This window comes from Rhinolophus ferrumequinum, chromosome 6 (genome assembly GCF_004115265.2).
Source record: "Rhinolophus ferrumequinum isolate MPI-CBG mRhiFer1 chromosome 6, mRhiFer1_v1.p, whole genome shotgun sequence".
Classification (NCBI taxonomy): domain Eukaryota; kingdom Metazoa; phylum Chordata; class Mammalia; order Chiroptera; family Rhinolophidae; genus Rhinolophus; species Rhinolophus ferrumequinum.
Genome location: NC_046289.1, coordinates 99,387,886 through 99,407,050, shown reverse-complemented (window position 1 = coordinate 99,407,050; position 19,165 = coordinate 99,387,886). Strand labels below are relative to the sequence as shown.

The 19,165-nt window shown below is 57.2% G+C and overlaps 2 protein-coding genes across 4 annotated transcripts; both read right to left on the bottom strand.

Annotated features, from left to right (window-relative positions):
• Positions 1-1,430: 1,430 nt before the first annotated feature.
• Positions 1,431-6,079, bottom strand: CPLX3 (complexin 3). The gene is made up of 3 exons (XM_033108741.1): positions 5,812-6,079; positions 4,555-4,642; positions 1,431-2,878 (listed from the first exon to the last, which is right to left on the bottom strand). Exons 1-3 carry the CDS (start codon positions 5,973-5,975, stop codon positions 2,657-2,659), a joined length of 474 nt encoding a protein of 157 aa, XP_032964632.1. The 5' UTR covers positions 5,976-6,079; the 3' UTR covers positions 1,431-2,656.
• Positions 6,080-6,907: 828 nt separating this feature from the next.
• LMAN1L (lectin, mannose binding 1 like) lies at positions 6,908-18,197 on the bottom strand. Of its 3 annotated transcripts, none has more exons than XM_033107129.1 (13): positions 17,905-18,197; positions 15,480-15,634; positions 15,272-15,379; positions 15,107-15,165; positions 13,577-13,676; positions 13,078-13,198; positions 12,246-12,301; positions 11,512-11,644; positions 11,075-11,226; positions 9,798-9,865; positions 8,904-9,027; positions 8,170-8,297; positions 6,908-7,142 (listed from the first exon to the last, which is right to left on the bottom strand). In XM_033107129.1, exons 1-13 carry the CDS (start codon positions 18,077-18,079, stop codon positions 7,010-7,012), a joined length of 1,512 nt encoding a protein of 503 aa, XP_032963020.1. In that variant the 5' UTR covers positions 18,080-18,197; the 3' UTR covers positions 6,908-7,009. The 3 variants fall into 3 exon arrangements, with proteins under 3 accessions (XP_032963020.1, XP_032963021.1, XP_032963022.1); XM_033107130.1 differs by having other exon boundaries at positions 13,577-13,610; XM_033107131.1 differs by lacking the exon at positions 9,798-9,865 and having other exon boundaries at positions 6,962-7,142.
• Between the last annotated feature and the right edge of the window lie 968 nt (positions 18,198-19,165).

Here is a 19,165-nt window from a genome sequence, read left to right as displayed (position 1 = left end):
GTCTCACCACCTTTCAACATTTCCTGTATCCTCAGTCTGCCTGCAAGGGTGAGAAGGACAAAAGAAGGAGAGAGCCTGGGAGACGAGCGCCTTGCTCTAAGTTATGGGGCCTTCATGGTGGGTTTTAATCACCATGGAAAGGGAAGTTCTGGTGGCAGGTGGCTTTCTTTGTGGCCCTCACATCATACCAGGTGGGTGGACCAGTCATGGAGCAAGTAATGATCTGAACGAGTGGGAGTAGGAACAGGACGGGAAGAGAGCAGTCATCACCCGACAGGCCTGCGGGCGTGGGAGTGGGGGCTCCAGCTCGGCCAGGTCTCCCCAGCTGAGGGCCTGGGTGCAGGACAGGTATGAGCCAGGCATGAGGCAGCGGGTGTGCGACACAGCTGGGGGGACATAGGCTGACAGAGGAATCAGAGAGCAGGGGAAGGAAGACGGGAAGCAGGCGAGCCGGGCAGAACCGGGGACCCCTCAGCCTGCATTCCTCACCCATTTCTGCCTGAGCCCCGGAGCCTCCTCCCCCTATTCCAGGGATATGCAGACAGGTCAGGGCTTCTTGGGGTTCCCAGGCTGTGAGGAGGAAACTAGTGTGGGCCTCAGCCCCCTCCCCACCCTAAGCCCAGGCCCAGCCATTCCTGTTTTGTGAGGGTTCAGTGAGTGCTCACCCGACTCCCTGCAGCCCTATCTCCCTGCCTCTTCTGCAAACCGCTGAGGGTGAGGGGGTCTGTCCGATCCCATTAGCAGGAGGCCCCTGGAGGGTGGAGTGCTGACATGGGCCTTGCTGCTGAGGTTCTGAGGAGGCCCATGCCCCCCCCCCCGCCTCTCCCCACAGCCTGGGCCCCAGTTGGGGTCTCCTCAGCTCCACAAAGGTCAGGAGGGGTTTTTGTCCAGTGAGCGCCTGGGGACAGCCGAGGGGACACCCAAGAAGGGCCCAGTGTGACAGCGGGCAGCACTGCCCCCATCCTGGGCCTGTGTCCTGCCCTGCCCTCGCCCTCCTAATTCCTCATCCTCTCTTTCTCTTCTCTCTTCTGCCTGACCCTTCACACATCACCTATTGCACATTTGTTCTTATTTTATAAAAGAGCCTAATGGAAACTTTGCCCTTGAAACCAAACCCTCAGATGGCCTTTCCACCTGTAAATCTTGGCTGGCTTCCCAACAAGGCGGTGCTGGGTGGGGTGTGGCGCTGGCCTGTAGCACCTGGTTCCTGCTCAGACCCTGGGAAACCTGCTTGTGAAGGCTCCTGGTGGTTCCCTGGACGCCCACAGGTGAGCAGGATGAGATTCGGGTCCTTCAGTTTTTTTAAAGAATGAGTTACCATTTATTGATATGGCCTATCCTGGGCCAAGGGCTTTACAAGTAAATGGTCACCTTTGAAACATGCATCACTGTGTTTTGACGGGGAGGGCCTCTTTATTTCACAGGGGTGAAAACAGGCTCACAGGAAGAAAGGGATCTGCTCAAAGTCACACAGCAGTGCCAGGGCTAGAACACAACTGCCTGTCTTCTTTTTGTCACACCTTCCATCTCCAAGGTGAGGAGGGGACGTTGGCACAGGTACGAGAGACAGCTGTGGTTGAGTGGTAGCCCCGCCTGTGGTCTCAGCTCACGCCCCAGAGGCCCTGCCCGTCCATCCTCCTCAAAGCCCAGATGTGTTTCATCCGGCCCCAGGCTGGACCTGGTGCTTGTCCAGGGCCCTGAGAGGATAGATCTGGACCATCTTCTAGGGGCTGGTGCTCCTATGAAGCAGCGTGTGAGGAGGTAGAGGACACCCCCCAAGGGCAGGGTTGGGGAGCTGAGAATAAGACTCCTGAAGAGCAGTAAGAAGTCGGGGGACAGACAGGTCATTTGGAATTTTTATTTTTCACTGAGCTGAATGAGGAGATCCAGCTATGGAATCCAGAGAGAGTTCTACAGGAACAAAACAGAAATTGGCTGGGCCCTGGGCCCAGAGGACGCCGGGAGCTGTCTGGCTACTGTTCCAGCTTCATCTTTGGCACTTGGTCCCTTGCACAGCATTGCTCAGCTCCCAAGAACCAGAGCCCACAGTGGCTTCTGCTTGAGGCTATGGCTGCAGCTGCTGCCCTGCCCAGAGAAGGGGTGGGATTGACTCCAGGGGGCCAGGGAGGCTAAGCTAGAATGAGTCTCAGAAATCACCCCATCCACCCCCATTTTGTAGATGAGGAGCAGTGTGTTTCAATGAAAATAAACATGGAGACTCAAAGTCAGGCCTCCTGTCTGCTGGGGGTGTCTGCCTGAAGCCTCCTCTAAGCATATCTGAGTGTTGGTGTCTAGAGGGGCTGGGCACCGGGGGGCTGGCCTGTGCATGTGTGTCTGTGTGTGCCAGGATGCGTCTGGGGCGTATGCCTCTGCACATGCCGAGGTCTCTGTCCCTCTGTGTGTTTCTCTATGGGTGCTCTGTGTGCAGGAATGAGGGGCCGTGGCTAGAGAAGGTCGGGCCTATTCCTACAATTTTGGGAGGCTTCCCCAGGCTGAGCAGGGAGGGTGAGTCCTGAGAGGTGGAGTGGGGACATCGCTCCCAGTGGAGAGGGAGAGACCAGAGGCAGGCTGGGGAAACAAAGCCTTGGTGGGGTAAGGGTCGCTAGTGTGGGCCCAGCCCTCTGGTCACCCCAAAGGGCAACCCCAGGGGGAGTAGTCACATGATGTGGCACTTCTCAGCGGATTGCTTGAGCTCCCCCAGGGTGGCCTGGGCCTTGTCCTTCAGTGAGCCAAGGTCTAAGCCAGGGAGGCTCGCCAGCTGCCCGAGGACTGAGGCCTGTTCCTCCTCCTCTGCGTCCTCCTCAATCATCTTCGCCAGCCCCTGGGGCAGTTCCATGTCTCCACCTGCCATCTGGATCTGGCTCTCGTCAGTCTCGTTCTGAAGGCAGGAAGGGAGGGGTGGGGTGGGGTTGGAGGGCTGTGGGAATTCTGAGCGGAAGGGGCCGGGAGGAGGCCTGCACCCGGCTCCAGGCCCCGCCTTGTTCCAGTGAGCTCAGCCCCCACCCCCTCATCCCAGGACCACGCGTTTGACACTTGGACGTGGAGACCTTGCACTTTTATACCACCTTACTTCACTCTGAGATGCAGAAGGTGAGATCTTAGTGGGTGTCAAACTGTTACCACCAGTGAGACATACATAAGTAGGTAACTATTTGGTAAGAAGACTATGGTTGACACGCTGAAGGACGGTGCCAATAATAGTGATGGGCACCGTCCCTCACAGCCCTGTTACAGGGCTGACACTGAGCTGGGTGTTTCAATTCTCATAATGATCCTGGGAGGTTGTTTTCTCCATTTTACAAATAAGGAAATTGAGACTCAGATAATTTAAGTAACTTGCCCGAGGCCATACAACTAGGAAGTGGGAGAGCTACATGTAAACCTCTGTCACTGATTCCAATATCTGTGCTCTCTCTGCAAGGCACCTCCTAATGGGCCTCGCACTTCTGTATCCCTTTGGGGGCCCTGGGGCTTTCCACTTTCTGTCCTTCTCAGTTACAGCCACGTCTTCCGTCTCCTACTGGAATCAGAGTTCCGCGATGGCAGGAGTCTCTTATGTGCTTAATGAAAGCATCTGAGGAATGACTCTATTCCTAGCTGGGTTTAACTCAGCCACTTCCCAGAAAAGCAGGCTGTCTGGACCAGTTCTCCCTTTGAGAGACTTCCAAAGGACGGGTTGGTTCCCTGTGGGGAGTCAGAGGCAGCCACAGGTCCCAGCAACGTTGGTTGAATGAGTGAATGTGAGGTTCACATGTCTGGTCTGTGAATTCAAGTGGAAGATCAAGGCTGCTGTGCAACAGCGATAGTGTTGTATTTCTGTTTCTCCTCAGAGGTGAGCATAGTCTGGGCGCTGGGAGTGGCTTGGCCTCAGGTCTCTCCTCAGGCAAAAGACGGAGTACATGTCCAGACCGCCAGGGGCTACAGTGCAGGGAGAAGACATCTTCCTGGCTGCCTGGACAACCGAGGGGGCACTTGGCTCTCTGCAGACAGACCCACTCCCTGAAGGCGGTCAGGGTCCTGGAGAAGCACAGGCTCAGCAGTCACAGCTTGAGCTCTATCACTCACCAGCTGGAGGACCTTAGCCAAGCCCCTCAGCTTCCTTATCTGTAGATGTGGGTGAAAACTAGCTGGCAGAATTACTGAGGGGTTAGGTAAGGGTGCGAAGATCAAGTGCACCTGGCACACAGAGGGTGCTGCCTTCTCCCCCACCCTACCCTCCAGGGGTGTTCAGAAGCCCCAAGCGCACTCACCCCCGAGGTAAAATCTGCTGCCTTCCAACTCTTCATCTGCCAGGCCTGACTCCTGTTGTGGAGTATGGGTTGGAGGACAGAGGGGCCCGGACTGGCTCCAGAAACGGAGGACTGGGCTACCCCTCAATGCCAAGCGGTGGTCCTGGGCCGGCTCCAGTTAACCGTGAATGAATGAAGGAGTGAGAGAACGAAGGATCTAACCAAGCTCTCCAAGAATCTTAGGAGCTGAAAGTCACGCAAAGGAGTCCAGAGCTGGGAGCTCAGGGTCCCAGATGCGCCTTGCAGCCCCGACTCCTAAGCTTACCTTGGGCAGCTGGTATTTGTCTCGGAAGTGGCTCCGCAGCGTGGCGCGCTCTGCCTTTCTCTGTGTGAACTGTGCGTCCCGCTCCATCCTGCGGGGGCACCGGGTGCAGAGTCATTGCCAGGACTGAAGGGATGGGCAGGAGGGTCTCCTTGTCAGGACAGTGACTGCACTGCTCCCGCCCCGCCAGCCTGTGTCAGGAGGGTGCTCCGACCTGGTGGGTTAGCCTGTGGCCTCTCCCTCATCACAGGGCCCTTTCTCATCTCCGCACCTGCCTCTCTGGGTGGAGCTATGGGGGGCGGGGCCGGGGGGGGGGGGGGTAGGGGTGGGTCATACTGTCGCTCCCCCTGCGGACCCTAATATATGTCCCTCTTGGCTTCAAACTCGGTCTGTCTTTTCCCTCCTGACAGGTTGTGTTGAGTGGGGGATGTATTTGAAACAGACTACCACTTTTGGTATGTCTTTGGGTAAGTCACATACCATTTTCCTCTTTTGTAAAATGGATATAAGATTTTGCAATTCACAAAACTGTTATCAGGATAAAGTGAAATAATAATAGCTAACATTTAATGATTTACTCTGTGTCAGGCACTGTGCTAAGCAGTTTATATGCATTAATTTAATCTACATAAACATATAAAGCATGTTTTATGATTACATCCCCATTTGGACAGATGAGGAAACCGAGGCACAGGAAAGCTTAAGAAACTTGCCTAATTCATCAAGTTGAAAAGAAGCAAAGCCAAGATCTGACCCAAGCAGCTCTGGCGTCCAGCTCCTAACTCCACTCCAGGTGCCCATCTGTCCCAGCATTGTCAGCACACAAGTGGCTTCAATAGCTACCAGTGCATTGATCTCAGGGTCTGTCTCCGTGACTTTGAGCCCCCTCAGCTGTACCAGCTTTTCTCAGAGCCTCAGGCTCAGAGGAGCTCCAGACGCTGGGACCAGATCGGATTAAAGGATTACTTGTTTCAGTCAGAAATGCATGTGCCCCCACCCCGTCCCACGTCCCTATAGCCCCTGCCCCCACTTCCTCTGGGCCCCAAAGCGAAGCTGGCCGGGCGTCCTGGGTTTGAGGTGGAGTGGCACTGGGGGCAGCCTAGAGGGCACATTCCAGTCTCTTACAGAGTCTAGAAAAGTAGGGGAGAGGCTTGAGGTCTGAGGCTGCCCGAGGGGTGGGCCAGGCGGCGGAGGGGGGGAGGGGAGAGGGGGTTGGGGTGGGGGAAGGGGTCGTTGGAGCCGGGAAGGGTTCCCACTCACTTCTCTTCCACCAGTTGCTTCTGATATTCCTCGTACTCCTCTCGGCTCATGCCCTGCGCTTCAGCCGCCGACTTGTCCCCGTTCCCCTTGTCCTCGCCGCCCCCCAGGCTCCCAGTGAGGTTCTTCAGCTGGCTGCCCACCATGGTCTTCACCATGAACGCCATGGTCTTCACTGGCCCGGGCACCGGGAGCCGATTACTACGCGCCGGGCACTAGGCACGTCCGCGCCTACTTCAGCACTAGGAGTCGCGGACAGCTCCCGCCGCGGGCCAGCTCCCCACGCTCTGCGGCGCCCGCTGTCCGCCCCTGCCCGGGCCCGCCCCACCTCCTAAATCCCTCCTCATCGGGGGCGGGGGGCATTCACGGGGCTGAGGAGGCTGTACCACGTGCCGGCTCCGCACTCCCGCCTCCCCCACGTGCCTCCTTCAACGCCAAGCTCTGCCGGGCACTGCTGACAGCGGCTTAGGGCCTGAGGGGGTGGGGTCGCTCCGGAGTGGAATGGGCTGCGCTGATACGCACCCTGGAAGCCAGGATTTCAGCTAGCAGTTGAGAGTAGCAGCGAGGGGCAAAGACCCAGCCCTAGGCCCTACCCCATCCTTCTCTCCAACCTGCTGTCCCAGCAGCTGTGAAAAGAGCTTGATGCTAGAAAAGGGAGGGAGACCACAGCGGGGGAGGGGCGGAATCCCAATTATGGCTCCCTGGGTTGCCTCCGAGTTCTCAATCCTGCCTGCCCTGCAGCTGAAGGGAGTGGGGAGAGAGTGGTTAATGGTGATGCTGGCTGGGCTGAGCAGGACAGGGTACCTGGAGACACCCCTCCTTGTTCTGGTGAATTTTGGAACAGAATTATACAGTGGGACTCCTTCTCCCTCCATAGTCCAGGGCTCAAGATCTGTGACATATTGCATCTTTTGGCGGTCACGCCACCCTTTGGCCTCCTTGCATGCTTGAAGCCCACTCCCAGCAACCTGTCCAGAAGAGGTAAAAACCTGCAAAGAGATCCAGGCAATCTTGGAAGGTAAATAAGCATATCAAAGCATGCGGAGAGGGAAATCACTTTAATAAGGTTGGAGCTCCCCCAAAGCTGAGGTAGGAGCTGGGCACCCAGAGGGAGAGGATACTGGCCTAGCCCTCCACCCCCCAGACACCATCCACTTCCCAATGACGAAAAGTAGACACTCCTTCAGGGCTTCGAGGTAGGTCATGCATGCATGCTAGGGGAGAGGGGCTGCCTCCTCAGACCCCGCAGGGCCCTAGGGGTGCATGGCGCAGGGCTCAGGGGAAGGCTGCCTGTGCGCAAATAGTCCTGAAGGCTCTTGTCCAGCTCTTGCTTGCTGCCAGGGAGAGGAGAAGACGGTTATGTGGGCCTCTGCTTCTCTGGGATTTTGAGACCAGGCTCCCTACACTTCCTCCACGCACTGCACAGCCTCCCTTGCTCTGGGGTCTTCTACGGCTCCCTTGGCCTGCCCCATCAGCACCACACTTTCCCCCTGGCATTCAAGGTCTAATCCAGGTGGCTCCAGCCTTACGGCCACCATTGTACTCCTATGTTTAAACATGCGCCTGTCATCATTCCACCTCGTACCTTTGCTGTTCTCACTGGAGGTCGTCCCTTTCCTACTCTGCTTTCAAAGCTCAACACACTTCGCTGCTCCTCCAGGACCACCGGGCCCACATTGCTTCTCCTTGTCTTGAAATTCCATCACAAGAACTGTCAGCCCCCATTTCTGAGCTCTTTAGCACACCCTAGATCTCTAAGTGTGTCACTCATTCAACAAACACCCACCGAGCAGAAAGTGACCTCTTCCCAACCTCTGTGATTCTCTTTGCCCATTTTCACAAAGTGGTCCCACCCTTTGCTCTGACAGTATTGAACTTGCCACTTTTTCTTCAACACATTGTGTTTCTTTCATGCTTCCATGCCTTTTCTCATGCTCTTCCCTCTGCATTTATGCCTTTGCTTATCTTGTCAGGTTGGAAAACTAGATGCCTTGATGACCCCTATCAAATGTCCCTTCCAGGTCGATTCCATGACCTGCCCAAGCTGGGGCCAGTGCTTTTTCCTGTATTCTTATAGACCCTGAGCTTCCTGCCACCCTGGCACTGACCATATAGGGTGTGACTATTAGGTACTTGTCAGTTTCTCACACTCGAGAGTGAGTTCTGTGAAGGCAAGACTCAGCTAGGACCAACGGCTGAGTTGCCTATTAAAAAAGATGGGTCCTACTCTGGGCACTGCTCATTGCCAGCTGGGGGACCAGGCAGGTCCTGGGCCTCAGTGCCCTCTCTCTCAAATCAAATGGCTATGTCCCAGAACCGAGCCAGGTAGGTGTAGAACGTCCTGCCTGTGGGAAGGCCCACCTGAAGTGCATATAGCAGAAGAAGCCCACAGTCTGGATGAAAAGGAAGACCAGGAAGATGTAGGGCTGCAGACATGAGAAGGCCCCTGGGGGCTGGCCAGGTGGGCGGGTGTCCTTGGCTGCCACTTTCTAAAAGGGAAAGTTCTAAGTTCCTGGATCAGCTTCTTGCCCAGAAGGGGGGAGGGGACCTGGAATCTGGGCCACTGTGGGCTCTGTTTCCCTCTCCCAGGCTTGGGGCACCCTGGTTCTCATCCAGGGGACTTGGAGAGCCCCTCCCAGCACCCACGGCTCCATCTGGGGGAATAGCTGGGAAGGCCTGGGGCCCGGGATCACCAGGGGGCTGAAGGTTCTTGAGGCGAGAAGGAGAAACAGAACAAAAAACAGTGAAGGCAAGGGAAAGAACAAAATGGTGAAGGCAAGGGAAGAACAAGACGGGGCAGGGGTGTGGGGAGAGCAGGCTGCCCTGAGAGATCTTGGTCACAGCCCATTCCCGTTTCTCTTCTAGTCATTCAGGGAGTGACCAAGTGGTCTCCAGGGCCCTGCTGGCACTGGGAGTCTGCGGGACTCTCTGGAGAGCAGAGAGAAGATGAGAGCTGTGTCCCTGTATGCACGTGTGCATACACACAGGTACAGACAGGTGTTCCTGTCAGGGGTCCCAAGGCGGGAGGGCCTGGGGCTGCAGAAGTGTTGGGAGAAGGGGGCTGAGCCCCATGGTGCGCCGTCCTTCCACCTCACCCCCAGGCCTCGCAGGTCCTTCTGCAGGAGGCTCAGGATCTGGGCCAGCTCTGAGAAATGGTGCTCGATGCCCACAGGCAGGTAGAGGACGTGGGCTCTTGAGGCCATGTGAGCAGCCGTATCCCTAGTGGGGAACGGAAACCAAGGGAGAGGACTCATCAGCCCTTCTGATCGTTCTCAAACCCTTTAACTGTTTCTCACCATCCCCGGCGGTAGCACCTGGGTGGACAACAGTCACCATCCATGGAGAACCTCTTGGGGGCTATTCTTACCCCAGACCTTCTTTCTTGACTCTGAGACAGCTTTAGCTCAGAGAGGGGTGTCCCTAAAGCCCCAGGCTCCCTGGGCTCTGCCTTCCATCCCCAGCCTTCAGGGGATTTAGCTCTCCCCCCTCATCCCACCTTCCCACCCCCAGCCACAACATCTAGCCTGAGGCCTCCTACTTCCCCCCATCGAGATGACCCCCCGCCCCCAGGGCTCTATGCTGGGGGCAAAAGGAAGTCAGGGACCCCCTACCACCGCTAGGCCTGATCTTGGCTGTGCTCCCTCCAAGAACCCCCTCAAAATGTCCTCTCCTTCTAGGAGCTGTTCCTGAGAAAGGCTCAGATTTACTAACCCTCCCTGGGGTGGGAATGTTGGGTGGGGGCCCTCCAGGGACAGTTGCTTTTAAACTAGGACTTTCAAAACGTTAACCTTAATTGAATTTAAACAATTAAATTCAGGTCAACTCAATAAACCTAACCACCCCCATGTGCCAGGCTTTGTGCTGGGTGCTCAGGAAAGGATGAAAGTAATCGAGGTCTAACAGAGGAACTCCAGGCAGAGAAGCAAGTTGGTGGAGGAGGGCCTTTTCTTCCCCTCCCTTCCATGACCCCGTCTCACCCTGTGCCCTACCTCATCTCTTTCAGGTCCTGGAGCAGAGTCTGCTGTGCACAGAGCAGGCTGCTCACCTTGGCAGAGTCCTGCAAGAAAGCCGGACTCTTTTTTCTTTTTGAGGAGGGCACAGCTCACAGTGGCTCATGTGGGGATCGAACCGGCAACCTTGGTGTTATCAGCACCGCGCTCTAACCAGCTGAGCTAACTGGCCACCCCCAAGCCAGCGTCTTCTCTAGGGCCTAGGCTTTGGCCTGTCTTCTCAGAGACCTCCTTCCCAGGGAACTGCAGCCCTCTTCCTTCTAGAAGCCTTACTTACCAGATGGCCTGGCCTTCCTCATTATGGACATGGCGCTTATCTGACCCCTGTCCATCTCAGCTTCTGGATTCCCCCTCCTCTCAAACCCCTCTCCTTGAGGGAGGTTTCCCCACCACAGTGGCCATTCCTGGGCTTTCTCAGAGGCCCTCACTTTCTAGAAGTGTTTCTGCTCCTGAAGGAGGCACGGACGCGGTCCAGTCCCCTCCGCCCCCCTTCCCCAGGGCACAGTGCCCATCATCTCCCAGTGAGTGGGCCCCAGTCTTGCTGAGACCTGGAGAGGGGGCCGTCCCTCTCTGGGGTGAATAGAATGTGGCAGGAGGAGTCCTGGGCCTGGAAGGAGGGTCAGAGGGGCCTCGCCTTGGAGTGTGACGTGCCTGCTCTCCTCCCCACTGCAGCAGCCCAGCCTCAGCTGCTCTGACCTTAGGAAACAAGATTCAAACGTCGAGCTGCCAGAGCCCAGCGAAGTGCACAAGAGCCGCTGGCCTCCTCTGCCCGGCATCTAACATGGTGACTGAATTCGACTCTCAGGCCCCAGGCTGGGCGTGCTGTGGGGCCCGACTCCCTGGGAAGAAGCCAGGATGGCAGTGGAGAGGAAATGACGATTCTGGTGCATCTGAGCATTAACAAGCCGTATGGAAATCAAGTCACATGTGGAGCTACATGCACCCAGTCTATTTTTGTCACTTGTCTACAGACCCATGTCCAAATACCTGGCGTCTCCTCTCCCAGCACAGCGGGGTGGCTCCTTGGGCAGACCTAGCTTCCTGAACACCTTCCTGTCCGGCAGGTCCAACACATCCTGTGACCTGCAGCATTTCACCCCTGCCTTCCTTTCCCTCCAGACCTTGGGGGACAGTAGTTCCCAAGTATAGTGCTTGCTCCCCTTTCTGAGCACAGGGAGCCCACTGGTGCCATGGGACCCCATGCCTAGGGAGCTCAGCCTCTCCAGGCCTGCATGGATGTTTGAGAGGCCACTCACCCAGGTACCCTCAGGCCCAGCCTTGCCTGGGGACCCCAGCTGCTTCTTCCATTGCCTCTCAGCCTGGGCCAGCTGCTCGGAGAGACCTTGGAGCGCCTGCAGGATCTGGCTGTGTCTGCCCAGTGTCTCCTCCAGATCAGGGATCCTTTCCCCTAGGGGTTGGGGCAAAGCTGGGCCAACCAGCCAGCGGAGGTGGGGCAACAGATCCTGTCTATTGGGGGCTTCTTGGAGAGGGGTCCAGAAAGCCATGGCTTCTGCCTCTAAGAGTGTCCCCTGGAAAGACGTGTTTAGGTGGCGGGGTGGGGAGAGGACAGAGCAGGGGCTTAGATATGGCTTCTACCTCCCCATCGGTTAAAGAATGCCTGAATCGAAGGGAAGAGGGTCCTGTGATACTCCAGTGGGCCCCTGCCCCACCTGCCTGCTCCCTGGGCCCCTACCCTCTTCCTGGTCTTTGGAGCTCAGCTTTGGAATCATGTCCTCCTGGGTGCCCAGACCCAGCTTTGCCCGCATTCCTTCCAGCTGGCTCGCCAGGCGGAGCTGCTCCTTCTCCAGGAAGGGCTGTGGGGCAGCCTGGAGGAGGAAGACAAAAACTAGGGCCTGAAACCTGTGAGAGATCCAGGGGTGAGAGGGTCACACAGGGCCCCCCCACAAGCCCAGTGCCTCTCCCTGGCCAAACGTTCACCCCAGCCAAAGAAGAGCCCTGGTTCCCCCTCAGCTCAGCCGCCAGACCCTGTGTTTCTGGGCCTCTGAGCCTTGCTCCACTGCCAGTCCCCACACCCTTCCGTCCCACTGGGGCCTAGACCCCAGCAGCTCTCTCAGGCCTCAGGCCTTTGTCCACACCCTCGTACTCTCAGCTAACCGCCTCTGTTCCTTCCAGCTTGTCTGCTGTCCTGACTGGTTAGGACCCCTTGTCTGTATGCCCACGGTCCCCAGCCAGCCCGGGAGGTCCTCGAGGACAAGCCCTGGCTCTGGGTCCCCTTTGCCCCCAGCACGGCCCAGCACAAGGCCTGGCCTGAGCAGAGCTCAGAGAGAAGGTAGAGATAATGGCTGGAATGGCAGGTCTGAAGGCACCATGACATGAGCAGAAGCATCTGGGGGAGGGGTCCCTGGGCTGGGGGAGTGGGGCCTCTCCCCAGCCTTCCCCCTAAGGCGGGCCCAGGGCTGACATCACCTCTGGACCCGGCTCCCTCAGACTGTATGTCAGGAAGGACAGGACATCATGGTCATCTGGAAAGGGGGTTAGAGAGGGAAGGTAGGACCTGCCACCCCAGCAGCCGGCTCACTCACTCAGCCCTCACCCACCCCCAGGCTCCAATCTATTCCAGGCAGGAAAGAGCTGGGTGACCTTGGGCAACTCTGATGCTTATCTTGTTTATTTCATAGGAAAGGTGTGAGGGCCAGACAAGCAGAGGGGTGGGCTGTGACCCCCCCATCCAGCCAGAGGTGCGCCCCCAGTGAGTATGAAAATTGGACAGTCCTGAGCTAGAGCCATGGAAGCAGACTGAGTGTCACCACCAGGCTCAGGCCGGCCGAGCATGGCTGCTACTGGCAAAAGCCACTCTGTGGTGGCCATCTCCTCAGCATGGCTCTGACCATGTCACTCTCCTCCTCAGAAACCTTCCATGGCTCCCCAGCGCCCAGTCTAAAGACCAAAGTCTCGGTATTCATGGATGCCTTCTCTCTGATTGCACCTCACTTTCCAGCCGTGGGTCCCTCCATGGACTCTGCTTTGCCCCGTTTCCCTAAATGTCCTGCATGGCTGCCCCTCTGCCACTTGTCCCACAGCTCCCAGCCAGGGGCACTTATGGGCCCAAAACTTCTTGTGTTTTACCGTAGTTGAGACTTTCAACAACTCTGCAAGGCAGATAGGAGAAAACTCGTGACTTGCCCAGGTCACATGGTGAGGAAGTGGCTGTCCCCAAACCCAGTGATCCTTAGAAAGTGTGCCCAGGATGATTCATTAGGCACCATTCCTCTGCTCTTACCTGTCCGAAGGCCCTTACCTGCCAGCGTGCTGGTGGCTGCTGTGACCCCAAAGAAACCTCCAGGGGCCAAAAGCAGGGGCCCCACCTCGACGCACACCTCATCTGGGTCGTTGGGCGTGAGGCCGCTGTTCAAGGACACCTGAAGGGCACAGGGGAGCGAGCCCCTTGCAGATGGAGCCCCCCTTCTCCCCTGTGCCCAGCAGGGGTTTTGACTCTCTGGCTGCCCTGGCCCTAAAGGGGGTCAGGCAGTCACAGGGCTTGGTGGCAGAATGTCATGGAGAGCATGGCACACCTGGTGTCATGCTCGCCTCACACGTATGTGCTCTGGGCCAGTCAAGAGTCTGTAGGGAGGAGGACCAGTGTATATGTTCCCCATGTGTGCCAGGGACCCTGTGTGCTGGCACAGGCCGGAGTCTGTTGGGGTCGTGGGCCACAGATCACACAGCTTTTCTCAGCTCGAGCCTGCAATCTGCACACCACCCCAGGAGGACCCACAAAAGCAGGAGTGCTCACTCACGTGCAGCCTCTGTCCCCAGTAGGTGATCCGCACTCTGAAGGGATAGGGCCGGTTCCGGAAGTCCCGGTAGCAAGAGCCCAGCACCCGACTGGCTCCCTCCCTGTGGGGACTTGGAATCCAGCCAGGCCACACAGGACCCAAGGCCTGGCCAGTGGGGCAGTCCCAGAAGCCGTTCTGCCCAGACCTGCAGCGCCATATCCCCCAACTGGGTGACTGCTGTGGGACATGTCCCTGTGTCTAGCTTAGCAAAAGAGAGAGGGGCAGGAGAACAGGCCGTGCCTGGAGGAGTCGGGGACTTGGGGTTTACAGAAGGAGCCAAGGGCCTCTCCGTGCCTCTTCTTCCCTAGGGGGACAGAGCCTGGACCTGCGGTAGGATTCCAGCCCTCAATCCTCAGGCCTACCACCTTCTCCCACTGCCCCACCCTCGTTCCTGTGCCCTTAAACTCCAAGTTCCCCTGCGCCTCTGAGTAAGGCCTCTCTTTCCTGTCCCGCTGCCAAGCTTGGACTGCAATAGGACAGACTCAGGCCGACAGCACGAGATGCGTCCTAGCAGGACAGAGCAGCAGGCTCTGGGGTGTTAGGAGAAAGGTGCTGAGCCGAAAGTTCCTTAGTTTCTCTGGGCACATGGACACAGACACTCCTCACACTGCCTGCCACAGCGCCTGCCACTGCCCCATTCAACTCAGAGGGAGATGGCACCGAGCATGGAGAAGGCAGCTCCCAGCAGCCACCTGCATGTGCCTCCTAGCTGTGACCTTGGGCGTTACCTCAGCTTCCAAACTTCCACCCCCATCTTTAACGTGAGGACAATAATTGAAAGCACGTCATAACGTTGTTATGAGAGTAACTGAGACCATGAATCTAAGCGCTTGGTGCTGCCACGCACACGGCAAGCTCCACCCCGTACTGTTAGCAATTATGCTCATTGTTACGAGCTAAGTTGTTTGCTGAGACACTGATGGACTGGCTAGCTACTGAGGAGGCAGCCAGGCTGCAGAGGGCGGGAAGCCACGTCATCTGGGAGAAAGCGAAGGGCGCTGGCAGGCAGGCAGCTGGCACAGGGAAGGACATGGCCCCTTCACAGGCAATTCTGGCCTCAGATTTCAGCTCTGTACACAGCTGTGTAACCTCAGGCAAGTCACTTCACCTCTCTGGGCCTCCATGTCTTCCCCTGGCATTGGAGACTAATAATCCCCATTTCTCAAGAGTGTTGGGGAACAGATGAGATGATGTGTGTGCAAACACCCAGCATGGGCTCCACCTGCGTCACTTGATTACGCCCACTAATTTGAGGCTCTTGGGCTGAATGAATGGGGGAGTCAGTGGGGCAGTTCCCAGGAAGAGCAAGCAAGCTCTGGTCCTGGGCCCAGAGGAGGTGCAGCCGGGACTGAGTGGGAGGGAGCCCAGGGCGGCAGGGAGGGCGCAGCCCTAAGAGGGGTGGGCTTCCTGTCAGCGGCGCGGGCGGGCATGCGAGTGGGTAGTGTGGTACAGTGCAGGCATGGGGGTAGGTGTCGGTCTGACGGGCCTTACCGAAGCAGCTCGGAGTGGGTGTGCCCGTCACTGGCCAGCACACGGATGGCAGGGCTGCTCTACATGGGAGGGGACAGGCAGCCTGAGCGTGGGCAGGGAGAGGCGTGAGGGTGCAGGCGGGAAGGAGGCTGAGGGTGACGGTGTGGGGAGGAGACCACTGCTCACCTGGGCATCTTGGGCTGAGGAGTCAAAGAGGATCCCAACGCCGTCCCCCGAGGCCAGACCCCCCAGGACAGAGCCGACTTCACCCCTGCCCTGGGTGTACCACACAGCCTGCGGGGCCTCAGCTACTCAGCTCCTCTGCAGGACACTGGGACCCGGGCTCACCACCCTGCTGCACCCCCTGTGCCAGGCCTTGGCAGAGGCCACTCACCACGCCCTGGGCTCCCCGGCGCCCCAGACCAGTCACCCTCATCTTCATCTCCACCTCCCAGCCAGAGAAGAGGACAGGGGCCCTGCTCCACACGGCGCCACTTCGGTTCGGCATGGATGGGGCCAACCGCACTTCCTCCAGGCCCAGGATGGCGTCTGTGGACCAGGCAGCTCAGGGCCTGCACCCCACCTTCCCCTTTGCCCCATCATTCTCCCTCATTGGCCTGGCTTGGCCGTGGGAGGAGGAAGCAGGTAATATTAAGGCCTGCCATTAAATACCAGGCCAGCTGGTCAGATGCAGGAATCCACTGAAGAAGTGGGCACTGGAACCGCCAAAACTGGGCGCCTTTGCCAGGGGAGGGCAACAAATGCCAGACCCACACAAGAGCAGCCTGCCCGCACCCCCACTGGGGCCTCACAAGTCTGTGAAGACTGCTTTGTACCAGACCCCCACTGACAGAGGAGGAAACGGAGGCTCAGAAAAGTTAAGGAACTAAGGGGATTGGAACTCAGCTCTATCTAACTCCAAAGTACAAGCTTCTTTCACCAGGAGAGAGCTTGAGACCAATCCTTTCTTTCTGAGACAAGGAAACTGAGGCCCTGAGGGAAAAGGACATGCCTGAGACACAGCACACAGGAGCGCATTAGAGAGAATAACCACTGGAGGGCTCCAGTGTTCCAAAATGAGGCTGGAGGCTTCCTGGTCCGGGGGCTAGAGGGCACTCCAAAGTGAGGAAAGTGTGAAAGCGAAGGTGGAACTAGCCTGCAGGACTGGGAGGAAAGGGTGAAGGATGGAGCACGTGTGCGTGCGTGCGTGCGTGTGTGTGTGTGCATGTGTGTGCATGTGTGTGTGTGTATTACCACTGGTGGAGGTGGGGGGATGAAGAGGAGAGAGGAGAGAAACTGAGGCAGGCTTGGCAGGAACCAGAGGGAGGGAGATCAGAGACCCCACCCCAGCTGGCTCCCTACCCCTTTAACCTGCCAGCCTGGAACCTGGCCCAGGGCCTAGTCCCTTGTCCCTGCCAGGACTTTCCATGTACTGCTATTCCAGCCTGTTTACTCAGCAAAGGTCAGGGCTGGCGTGGTCCAGGCTAGGAGACTGGAAGGCCAGAAGTCCTGGGGGCCCTTGGAAGTCGCCAGTGCCTCTGAAGTGACTGGCAGGAGGCAAGGGTCACCCACTGTCTACTACACTGGTGCCTTCAGCCTTATGTGGCTTGTTCATGGGATCTCGCCCCAGACTGTGGGTGCCTTAAGCCCTGTGTCTCTGGGATGGCCACAAGGGGGACGGGGAAGGGAGTCTAATAAAAGGATGGATGGATGGATGAATGAATGAATGAAAGAATGAACGAACAATGAACATATCACTGGGTGATCCAGAGCCTCTGCCTCTGCTGCCCCACATGGTCTGTGACACCCCCAATTTGGCCCAGAACAGTGAGTATGGTACAGGCCCTGCCACCCCAGTGCTGACGCGCAGCCTGGCATGCTGCTGTGAGAAACAGCCCCTCCTTTGTTTACTTCCTGTGCCTCTGAGGACTGGGCCAGGACCCGTGATAAAGCCTGTCATCTTAAAGGGATATTTGTTCTGGTCTCAGTAGTTCCGTTTCTCAGAACTTCCATCTCATGGACACAGAAATACACGATGGATCTGCTTTCTATCTTGGCTTTGCTGCTAGGAGGCTCTGAACCCGATCCATGGCCCAACTCTGAAGGGTGGGCAGGCCTCACAGCGTATGTTTTGGCAACAAGCCCCATTCCTGGACTCCTTTCGTGCCCCGACCCCAAGCCTCATTCTTCTTGCTTACTCTTCATTTAAGCTCTGCTCTATTGCATAGGTCCTCGTAAGTCCTCAACTGTCCTTTTTGAAAAAGATTAGGTAGAAGACAGACTCTTTGGAGGTCCCGGTTTGGAAGGCCCTGAACACAGACGTGTGGGCTACGACGCTCTCGTGCCTCTTCTACCCAGCACACATACAGGGCATGGCTAGGGTACCCCTCCAGGCAGCCCTCGCCCCTGCCCCTTCTCGTGGATAGCCACAGCCTGACATGATGGCCCAGGTTGCCCTGTGCGTGTGTCTGGCACTCAGCATGTGAGCCCGTGTGTGTGTGTGTGTTCACAGGTCCAAGAGGCAGGGATGGGGGGTGAAAGCATCCTCTGAGGAGAGGCAGAAGAGAAGAGAGAAGCCTTAAGGCAGAGAGGAGAAACCGCAGCTGGTGGATAGGGCTGGGTGTGGTGTGTGGAACAGGAGACGAGCCTCAGAGGGATCCTGGGCCCCCGGCACTGCCTGCCCCAGGCCTGGACCCATCTTCGGCAGAGGCTGGAACTGGAAGGCCCACCCCCCACCAAGTCACAGCCACCCTGAGTGGTCAGCTGCTCCAGCACTCTGAGGAACCCTGGGCATGCGCGGTCCCCATCCTACCCCTCACCTCCATGATGGCTCCAGAAGGGCATTCCAGCCCCAGGCAATGCCAGCCTTGGTCCTTTGAAGCTGAGCTTGTACTCAAATCTTCGCTGAGGAAGACGGCCCCCGTCAGGGCTGTCGGGGGCCAGGAGCAGGAGGAGAAGGCAGAGCAAGGGAGTAGGGCCACAAACCACAGGCATTGTGAAAGGATCTAATGTCCCTGCCCAGGGTGGATCCTAGCTGGGTGGCCAGGGAGGGGCTCCGGGGAAGGGCCAGGTGGGGAGGAGCGGGGGACCGGCTAGGAGTTGGTTTCTGGCTCTGACTTCTCCCTCCTTCCTCACACAGACATCCTGTTCCTTCCAGGACTGACCTCAGGCCACGCCCCTCCCTTGCCTCTAGCCTGACCAGCTGAATCCATGACCCCTGACACTTGTCCCACCTGAGCTCTCCCCACACTCCTCCTGAGTTCAGGCCACCATTCCACCTTCCCTCAGCTCCAGCAGCTAAGCAGCCTCAGGGATCACAGGGACAGGCTATCCTTCAATCACCCTGGCCTCTCCTCTGGGCTCGGGACAGGCCTCCACACCCTGCCTTTGTCCTGCAGAACAGTGTCCTGGCAGTAGGGCCACCCCCGCGCCGTCCTCCCGGTCCTGCTCTCTCCCCTGTAATGCTCAGCTCTCTGCCATGTTCCCAAAGGCGCATGCCTGCAAGCAGCCTGGTTTCCTCAACAAATAAACTACATGGAAAATGGAAAGAGAGCAAACAAATGCAGTGTGTGAGCCTTGTTTGGAGCTTAATTTTAACCAACTGTGGGAAAAAGTGAAACAATTGGGGAAATTTAAACAATGGATGTCTCATTAAATTAAGGAATTATTATTAAAATTTTTAGTGTAATAATGTATTGTGATTATATTTCTAACAAGTCTTGTGTCTTTTGGAGAAACGTGTTAAAGCTCTGGAGTAATTGCTATAATGTCTCGCATCTGTTCCAAACCCCCAGACTTGGCAGCACAGCCCTGGCCTTGAGTTGATAACTGTTCAAGTAGGATGGTAGGGACATGGGCGTTCATTATATTCTTCTCTCTACTTTTATATGCTTCATAATTTCCAAAACAAGCACATTTAAAAAAAATAAGTCATCTTGGGGCCGGCCCGGTGGCTCAGGTGGTTGGAGCTCCGTGCTCCTAACGCCAAAGACTGCCGGTTCGATTCCCACATGGGCCAGTGGGCTCTCAACCACAAGGTTGCCAGTTCAACTCCTCGAGTCCCACAAGGGATGATGGGCT

Excerpts from the sequence above, each read along its gene's own strand:
- CPLX3 (XM_033108741.1), bottom strand. The coding sequence starts at position 5,975 with ATGGCGTTCATGGTGAAGACCATGGTGGGCAGCCAGCTGAAGAACCTC. Across the intron at positions 4,643-5,811 it reads AAGCAACTGGTGGAAGAGAA|GATGGAGCGGGACGCACAGT; the intron begins GTGAGTGGGAAC and ends GTGCCCCCGCAG. Across the intron at positions 2,879-4,554 it reads ACAAATACCAGCTGCCCAAG|AACGAGACTGACGAGAGCCA; the intron begins GTAAGCTTAGGA and ends TCCTGCCTTCAG.
- LMAN1L (XM_033107129.1), bottom strand. The coding sequence starts at position 18,079 with ATGCCTGTGGTTTGTGGCCCTACTCCCTTGCTCTGCCTTCTCCTCCTG. Across the intron at positions 13,199-13,576 it reads ACTGGGGACAGAGGCTGCAC|GTGTCCTTGAACAGCGGCCT; the intron begins GTGAGTGAGCAC and ends TGTGCCCTTCAG. Across the intron at positions 9,866-11,074 it reads CTGGGCCTGAGGGTACCTGG|GACTCTGCCAAGGTGAGCAG; the intron begins GTGAGTGGCCTC and ends GCTTTCTTGCAG.